Raw genomic sequence first — 8,635 nt, 5'->3', positions numbered from 1 at the left:
AAAAAAAAAAAAGGAGAGTAACAGTATCTCCTTTGTTTGATGTGTATGTATGAAAAGATTAGAGGTTACTTAAGTAGAATGCCTAAAACTTGTTAATGATGAACAAATATCTAATCCCATCCAGGTCTTCTCCAGAATAATGCACTCCGTGTAAAAACACTTCATTCCCTTTGAAGAGAATGTGCAGTGCTGACGACTACATCTGTTACACTGTAGTGTACTTTAAAAACACATTTAGTCTTTTTCTACAGTTTGATCTAGTAAGGAGACTCGAGTTCTTTCCCTTTCCTATCCTCACGTTGTATTACAGACTTTTGGCTCTTTATTATATACATCTGTCATATTTTCTAATTATTTCATAGTTCAGCTATTATTACAAACTTTCGAATCTGTTCCAGTGCTTAAAACAGTGCTGGGCACATTACAGAGTCCTGGATGAAAATCTATTAAATCCGGGCCGCAGCACACCTTTTGTAAAGTATTACTTGTGCAGGGGGAAGCAGATGTAATCCTGATTCTGCCAGTATTTCTCACTCAATCTGCTCCATGCTAAACAGGTCAGTCAGGCACTAAGTCATGTCTCTGGGTAGTACAAGTGGAAGGTGTGAGCGGAGAAACCACTTTATCTGAGGACAGTCGAAAATTAGATCCTACTTTCCCCCTCCCTACTCCTTTTTCCCGTCGGGGAGGGGGCATTTACGAGCCCTGAGGACCAGGGTCCAGGAACCGGCCGGCTGCTGCGCTCCAGAGGCCCTCCCGCCCTCCCGCCCTCCCGCCCTGAGAGCCCTTGGCCCCAGATGAATCCTCATAGTATCACAGACGCGCGCAGCGGCGATCGATACCGGACGGCGGCCGCGCTGCCACCGTCAAGTGTGGGCACAGGGCGGTGGATTTAGCCGCCTGCCGCTGTGTCGCAGCTTCTCATCAGTCCACGAAGGGCAGGGCACGTTAACCCGTTCCCCGGCGGACACCCAGCCGGCTGCCTCGGTTCGCCCGCCGCGCGGGGACCATCGAGCCGCCAGCTCGGCGCGCATCAGAGCCCCTCGCGTCGGGGCGGCAGGGTGGCGGCCTCTCCGCCTGGCTCCCCGGACCGGACCGCCCCCGGAGGCAGCCGAGGCAGGCAGTGCCGAGCTTCCTCGCACTCTGGACCTTACCTTTCCGTATCTTCGTCCGCGCGGTGGGCGGCAGGGGGGGCGGCGCTGCCGGGCCGCGCCGAGGGGGCTCGGAGGTCGGGCGGGGGCGCGGGGCGCGGGGCGCGGGCGCGGGCGCGGGCGCGGGGCGCGGGGCGCGGGGCGCAGCCAGCCTCTGGGGCCCCTGCGAGCCCAGCCGCGCGAAAACCCCGCCCCTGGCGCCCGCTCCCACTCCTGATTGGCCGGCCCGGCCTGAGGGCGACCGGGGGTCCCCGGCCCGAGTCTCAGCTATAAAGGCAGCCCACGCATGACGGCTGTGGCGAAGCTCGGGTAGCTGCGGCGCCTGCCCGCTCGCAGCCCCGCGGCGCCCCCTTGTCTCTTTGCCCCCCTGAGCACTCCCGACTCCACCATGCCGAGGGGCTTCCTGGTAAAGCGAACTAAACGGACGGGCGGCTCATACCGAGTGCGCCTAGCTGAGCGGGCCTTCCCCCTGCTGGGGCCCCAGGGGGCGCCGCCCTTCCCCGAGGAGGCTCCCAGCGCCCCCCAGCCCGGTGCGCAGCAGGTGGCGGCCCCCACCTTGGAGGCGGCGGCGGCGGCCCGTGAACCGTCGGGGTCGCCCTGCCGGGCGGCTAGGGTGAGCCCGGGGGCGGGCGGGCAGGAAGGCGATGCGGAGTGGAGGGCGGATGGCACGGAGGGTCCCGGGCCCAGCCCCAGCCCCACGAAGCCGGCGGGCGCGGAGCTGCGCCGGGCATTCCTGGAGCGCTGCCTCAGCTCCCCCGTCTCTGCAGAGTCCTTCCCCGGGGGTGCCGCCGCGGTGGCTGCTTTCCCCTGCTCGGCGGCGCCAGCAGCTGCACCGACCTCGGGGGAGCAGCTCCTGCTGCCGATCCGGGCACCGTTCCCAGAGCCGGAGCTCCATCCAGACCCCGCGCCCCTCTCGGCCGCCCTGCACGGCCTGAAGCGGGCAGCTGGCAACGAGCGCCGTGCCAAGGCACCTCCGGGCTGCACGTCTGGACCTGCGGCCGCCGCAGCCAAGAAGCCAAAGGCCATGAGGAAGTTGAGCTTCGCCGATGAAGTGACCACGTCCCCTGTCCTGGGCCTGAAGATCAAGGAGGAGGAGCCCGGAGCGCCGTCCCGGGGCCCCGGGGGCAGCCGCACGCCACTGGGGGAGTTTATCTGCCAGCTCTGCAAGGAGCAGTACGCAGACCCCTTCGCCCTGGCTCAGCACCGCTGCTCCCGCATCGTACGCGTGGAGTACCGCTGCCCCGAGTGCGACAAGGTCTTCAGCTGCCCCGCGAACCTCGCCTCCCATCGCCGCTGGCACAAACCGCGTCCCGCAGCGGCAAATGCTGCCACGGTCTCTTCGGCCGACGGGAAGCCGCCTCCTTCGTCTTCCTCGACCTCCCCGGACCCTGGGGCTGTTGCATCTTTCTTGGCGGAGGGGAAGGAGAACAGCCGGGCAGAGCGAGCGGCGGATCAGCACCTGCCGGCGAGGGACAGCTCCAGGGAGGAGCAGCACCAGGACAGCGCCCCACACCAGGGCCTCCAGGTGCTGTCCCATCCCGAGCCGGCACTGCCTCAGGTCCCCTATACGGAGGGGGTGTTAGGGCGCCGGGTGCCTGGGTCAGGTAGTGCCAGTGGTGTCGGGGGACCCGAGATCTTCATGTGCCCATATTGCCACAAAAAGTTCCGTCGCCAAGCCTATCTGCGCAAGCACCTAGGCACTCACGAGGCAGGCTCCGCTCGTGCGCTTGCCCCGGGCTTTGGCTCTGAACACGGTGCCCCACTGGCCTTCGCTTGCCCACTGTGCGGGGCGCACTTCCCGTCCGCAGACATCAGGGACAAGCACCGGCTGTGGCACGCGCTCCGCGAGGAGCTGCTCCTGCCTGCTCTGGCCGGGGCGCCCCCTGAAGCGCCGGGCCCAGGCGGAGCGTCCGACGGGAGCGCTCAGCAGATTTTCTCGTGCAAGCACTGCCCTTCCACCTTTTTTAGCTCCCCGGGGCTGACCCGGCACATAAATAAGTGCCACCCCTCAGAAAGTCGGCAGGTACTGCTGCTGCAGATGCCGTTGCGGCCTGGCTGTTGAGGAAAGAGATGAGGAAGATTGTGCGGTTGGCCTTGGAGGAAACAGATCATGGGAATTTCTGTGGGGATTTCTTGAATTTGCAAGTTTACCCTCTTTCCTGCTTATGTTTTTTTCTCTCCTAAAACTCCCGGTAGTCAATGTTCCGCCAGAGAAGCGGACAGCAAAATGTAAAATCCCTCTCTAGAGCAGGTATGTATATGGTATAAACATTCGCGGTCAAAGACTGTCACTTTTAAAAAGCCTTCTTGCTTTCCCCACGAAAATAGGATATCCCCCCTCACTCTGGAGACCCTAACGAATCCTATATGACTTGTAATTCCTATGGAAAAAGTCGTAGTGAATGCGTGCATGTCTCAGTATCTACAAAGGATTCTAGCTACCAAAAGTGGTAGTCGTTAATTTTTCTTTTTCTCTTGCCATCGCAGGCGCCTATGTAGTTTCTGTCTCAATAGGGTCAGATATCTTGCATTGTATATTCTGTGAATTGAAAGTTATGTGATTGGTGCCAAACTTACAGGGGGGTGGGGAAACACTCAAGACCTGTGCCTGAGGGCAGAAATATGAGAGGATGTTTGCGCTTTTGGGGGATGTGGGGGGGGGGGGTGTCAACGTTCCTTCTCTCAAGTATTAGTTCATTCTTAAGTTAGTGCTTGGAGGTGGGGAGGGTGCTACTTTACTTGGAGGGAGTTGAGACACCCCCAAAATTCTCACCTTTAGCTTTTTTTGGTGTGTTTTCAGGAGGAGATACTTTAAAACTGTGAGTAACAGCTTTTTGGAAACACAACCCATTTCCAGAAGTTTGACTGTTTTCCTTCTGTTGTAAATCTCATACAGTGTTATATATGAAACTATGTTCAGTTTAAGGAAGATGTGAATACCTATAATTCACTATGGAACTGAATGGCGACTCAATTTTTCAGCAGCAACATGTTTTTGAATTTTTGTAAACCATATTCACAGTGTACACTCTGTACCCATGCTCTAATAGCCAGAGTTTGGGACACTGGCTGAGTATCACTTGACAGATAGCCCATTATTTGTAAGATGCTTACCACCAAATAAATGTACATAGCTGGTGCTTTGTTGTGTTCTGTGTTTGTCCTGAGAATTTCATTGAACACAGGCTATTTTTCAGTCACATTTCTTACCTCCTTAAAGCCAGTATCCTACTTTAGAATCTTAGTGACCCATTTAGACAGAGTACAGACGGGAAAAATTGTATTTTGTAAATGAATATAATGGTGCAGAAATGCAATGGGAAAATTTCTTTTGAAATGTGCCTTGCACAGACTGAGCTCCAAAAGGCTTTAAATCTAAAGATACTTTACTATCTAAAAATGTCAACAGAAAATATTTTTTTCTTAAAAAAAAAAAAAAAGCAGTTTTATTTGAAGGTGAAAAAAAAATCACGTTAGCTGTGCAAATTAACTTTACTATTTCCAAGTTGGTATTTTTGCTCCATTTTGTTACATATCATCAGTCCATTAGCTGTTCATTTTTAAGAAATGAAAGCACCATAGAAATGTGTAAGGTTACTTTGATTTTCCTTTTCGAATTCTTCACCTTGGTTGTGGGAAACTGTCTATATTGTTTAACCTTGTTCTCAGGGACTCTATTTTCTACATTAGCTTTATTTTCTAGTTTCATAGGAATCTATTTTTATTTATAAGAAAACAAAAACTTAAGTGCACAGAACTCTGAAAGACTGCTTTAGAAACTGTCTGCAAAAAGTTTCCCCCTTCCCCCAAATGTGTATCATAAAACAAAGTGAAAATTTAAGCATGAGGCTAAGATTGATTGATGCTTTAACCAAGTGCATTGGGTAAAGTTTCTGCCCAGCCGTTAGGAAGGTGTAAAATTTGCCTGCATTTTTAGTGACTGTGGTAGAGTCTCTGAGAAGTTGGGATGTATCCTAACAAGGGAATTCAAATTTATTTTTTAAGATTTGCTATGTCAACCTAGGTTTACGCTTTATATCTCTCCATTATCATATAGTTCTGCTTATTAAGCCTGAAAACATAGTAAAGACAAATAGACAAGAGAAATATAAAAGACAAAACAATGCTCATGGACATAAGTGATAAGAATATTTTTATTGTATTATTAAATACCATATCTTTTTCTTTCACTGTTACAAATTTGTAGATACTACATGAATGATGATACATAATTTATATTTTATAGTTTGCCCGTATGATGTATTTACACATGCAGTTAGTACTGATGTCATGCTACATTTCCTTAGGAGATGCCCGTTCAAAACAAAATATGAACAAAATGTGAGCAGCTTATTTACTGTAGGAAAATATTTCTGCAGGGTGGAATGAATACCAACCTCCATCAGCAAGTTCAGTATTAATAATATTAGATTTAATTTAGACTCCTGGGTCATGTTCCTTTTTCTTTTAAAATATACATAATTTAAGCGACACATTTATATTAGAAAAGTTTTTCTTTTTCTTTTTTTCTTTCTCTCCATCCCCCCAATTACCCTCTTTTTGCTATTTAGGAAAGAACATGGATATACCAGGATCTAGCAGCCAATAATACAGGGCCACAATCTTAAAACAAAAATGGCATTTAACAGTGATACCATTTAAAAGCAAAACATTAGAAAAATATTTGGAAGCTAAACATAAATCAAAGTTCAGCACAGTGATTTTTCTGGGTATTAAATATATCATGGCATCATCTGCAAAGCCACAAAATGAGGCATTGCTTTGGGAAGAAAAAGTTAATGCTAAAATTATGTCAGTGGGAACTTGAGATGCTAAAAGACCATTTAAAGTGTTTTATTTTCGTAACATAAGTAATCAATACACAACCTGTGTATTAAGATTTGCAAATTTTGCTATAATTTTACAAATGCTTAAATTTAAAAATTTACATTTGTAAAAAAATGATATATTTACTGAGCCATAAAGTTGCAATGGGGCACGATAAATAAAATACTGAGACTATTTGTCCAATTATATTTTGGCTCAAAGTTAATCACAAAATTAAAAGTGAAACTGCTTAAGACATAATTATCCAGGAAGGTAAGGGTCTAGAATAAAACTCCACCCCCCAAAAAATATGGCAGCTTAGAGTGTGTTGTGTGTGTGTGTGTGTGTGTGTGTGTGTGTGTGTGTACCAACTGAATAAACAACCCAAATCTAAAATATTAAGTTACAAATTATTTAAATCCAGTGTTTTCTAAAATTAATGTTCAGGAAGAAACATGCATGCTATGGTAAACATGAAGGCCTGAAAGGGTTAACACTATGTTCATGCTAAGGTTGTTACTGCTGATCACACTGCTGGGCTGCTTGTCTCCTTAGGATTTATTGGCTGAACCAGAGGATCGACGCAGTTTCATGGACATGCGGCTTTTGCTAGTTCGAGGAGACATTGGAGAGGCCAGGTCAGCCCCATCTACCTGCGTTGCTGTGGGAGTTTCACTGGATAGAATCTCTGGGTAGGAGCCTGTGGGAAATAGCAAAAGCATTAGTACAAGCCGTCTGGCTTCTCATCATATAAGAAATAATCTTTCTGCTACTGATCTGTAGCATGGATCCCAACCCTTATTGAAGTCTTTTGAGGGGAAAAAGCAAGACCAAAACTTGCCTGTTAAAACAGCCTACTAATATTTTATTTAAAACCCAGTAATCTAGTGGCTCATGTAATCATATTAGCAAGAAAGCACCAATCATTATTTCCAGAGCCAGAACTAACCAGAGAGGTCCCTGGAAAAAGCAATGGGAAGCAAAATCTTTGGGCCAGACAGAACAGGGATCCAAAGCATCATTAGCATGCAAGGAAGGGCTTAAGAAGCAGGTGAGAAGGACCAATTCCTATCTCTGGGGTACACGGTATACCTTCATTGCTCAAACTTGAAAATAACAATACCAAATGGTTCCAAAAAGGAATTCAACACTATGAGACCATCCCATAGCTGGGTATTTAAATATGCTTCTAGAAAGGAGCAAGATAAATTCCTAGGACTGAAGGAGCAGGACAAGAACTCTGATCTGAAATTTAATAAAAAAAGACAAATTGACCTCTCAAAATGTCTCCAATTAGAAGAGATAAGCAATGCTTTTGTTTTCCTTAAATTTTTGCAGCTAGCTCTATCTAGTCACAGCAAGTAGGTAACCAGTAGAATAGATATAAAAATTTAAAAGAAGCAAACACAAAATCAAATTGGAATTTGTTTGGTGTCATTTACAAAGTAGTTCTTTACCTCTGCACTTTGTTTCTATGAATTATGATTCTCTAATATATAGTAATGCTACAGAATGGCACACTTGTAGGCTCTCAAATATGTAGTACAAAAATTACATTAAAAATAAAAGCCCTTCAAAAAAACAAAAAAAAATCTGCAAACAGAAAAATACAATTTTTAAAATTCTGTGTATTTTAAGGTACTTTAATCTAGATTTTCTGGCCTTATATATATGAACATTTTCTTTATGTCTGTCAGCACACACATCACACAGTTTGCAGGCTTATTATACATCTCCTCACTCTGCAGGAAAACTTTTGGCATGTCTGTTAGCCAATGTAGCACCTCACAGAAATTTCAAGCATGGAAATAATCATACTAACACTTCCAATTAATGAGACATTTGTGCCTATACTAAAGTTATGAATATTGAACAATCAATATTGTTCCATAAGGGGTACTGAGCTTATAGAGATATATTAATCTATCTTGGTAGAACTCTTCAAAGTGTTTTTAAGGTGAAATCTATAATTAAGAATACACATACATTGTCTAGGAAGAAATATTTTCTCACTACTTGGAATCCAGGTTAATTGCCTTTCTTTTCAAAGTAATTTCTCCAACATTCTCTCTTTTCTAACTACAATGAGGTTGGCCTTCAAAATACAAGGAGAAGGAAATATATTTCTGTTCACCTTTACTCTTCCTGAAGATCTGAATTGGTTCATACTGGACCCATACTGGAAAACCTAGAGGAGAATATGAATCCAAGGCCCTTTTTAGGGAAGCGCTGCAGATGGATGGCAGAAGGAAGGTGAAGAGCGGTAGCTCATGCTTTTCTGGTAATGCATTTTATTCCCAGCCAATCATGAGAGGCCTTCCCATGGCTGTTTACCTTGAGATGGCCAATGTTTTCTAGCGGAGGTTTTGGGAGGAAGAGAACTATCACTGCATTTCTTTCTTTGTTGTGAATGAAGAAATGGAGTAGCGAGCAGAAGTGAGAAAACAAAAGAGAAGACAGGTAACAGATATGAGAGACACAGTGCAGAATTTTACAGGTGTTAACCGAGGAGCAGAGAAGAGAGTAATCAAGTTTTATTATGGAATTGGGCATGCAATGCATTAGGGTGATGGTGTTTCACAATGGACAATGCTTTGTAAATTCAAATGTTATACTTACCAACTAACAAGTTCAAATAGGGAAGAAAGAAAAGAAAA

At 46.6% G+C, this 8,635-nt stretch overlaps 2 protein-coding genes across 14 annotated transcripts in view; one reads left to right on the top strand and one right to left on the bottom strand.

Annotated features, from left to right (window-relative positions):
• The first annotated feature begins 1,539 nt into the window (after window positions 1–1,539).
• Window positions 1,540–3,213, top strand: INSM2 (INSM transcriptional repressor 2). Its single transcript, XM_041758057.1, has one exon. It carries the CDS (start codon window positions 1,540–1,542, stop codon window positions 3,211–3,213), a length of 1,674 nt encoding a protein of 557 aa, XP_041613991.1.
• A 2,074-nt stretch (window positions 3,214–5,287) lies between these two features.
• RALGAPA1 (Ral GTPase activating protein catalytic subunit alpha 1) overlaps window positions 5,288–8,635 on the bottom strand; it is a 247,220-nt gene continuing 243,872 nt past the window's right edge. For 5 of the 13 annotated variants that reach the window (XM_041758106.1, XM_041758109.1, XM_041758114.1 and 2 more), the window contains 3 exons: window positions 8,598–8,600; window positions 8,113–8,166; window positions 5,288–6,678 (listed from right to left, as the gene is read on the bottom strand). In XM_041758106.1, coding sequence (XP_041614040.1) covers window positions 6,530–6,678; window positions 8,113–8,166; window positions 8,598–8,600 — 206 coding nt within the window. In that variant the 3' untranslated portion in view covers window positions 5,288–6,529. Of the gene's footprint in view, window positions 6,679–8,112; window positions 8,167–8,597; window positions 8,601–8,635 lie in introns of those variants that run through there. The other 8 variants (XM_041758107.1, XM_041758116.1, XM_041758118.1 and 5 more) reach the window with 5 other exon arrangements.

Source organism: Vulpes lagopus, chromosome 6 (genome assembly GCF_018345385.1).
Source record: "Vulpes lagopus strain Blue_001 chromosome 6, ASM1834538v1, whole genome shotgun sequence".
Classification (NCBI taxonomy): Eukaryota; Metazoa; Chordata; class Mammalia; order Carnivora; family Canidae; genus Vulpes; species Vulpes lagopus.
The sequence above is the reverse complement of the archived record's forward strand: the minus strand, read 5'-3'. Positions and strand labels throughout refer to the sequence as shown.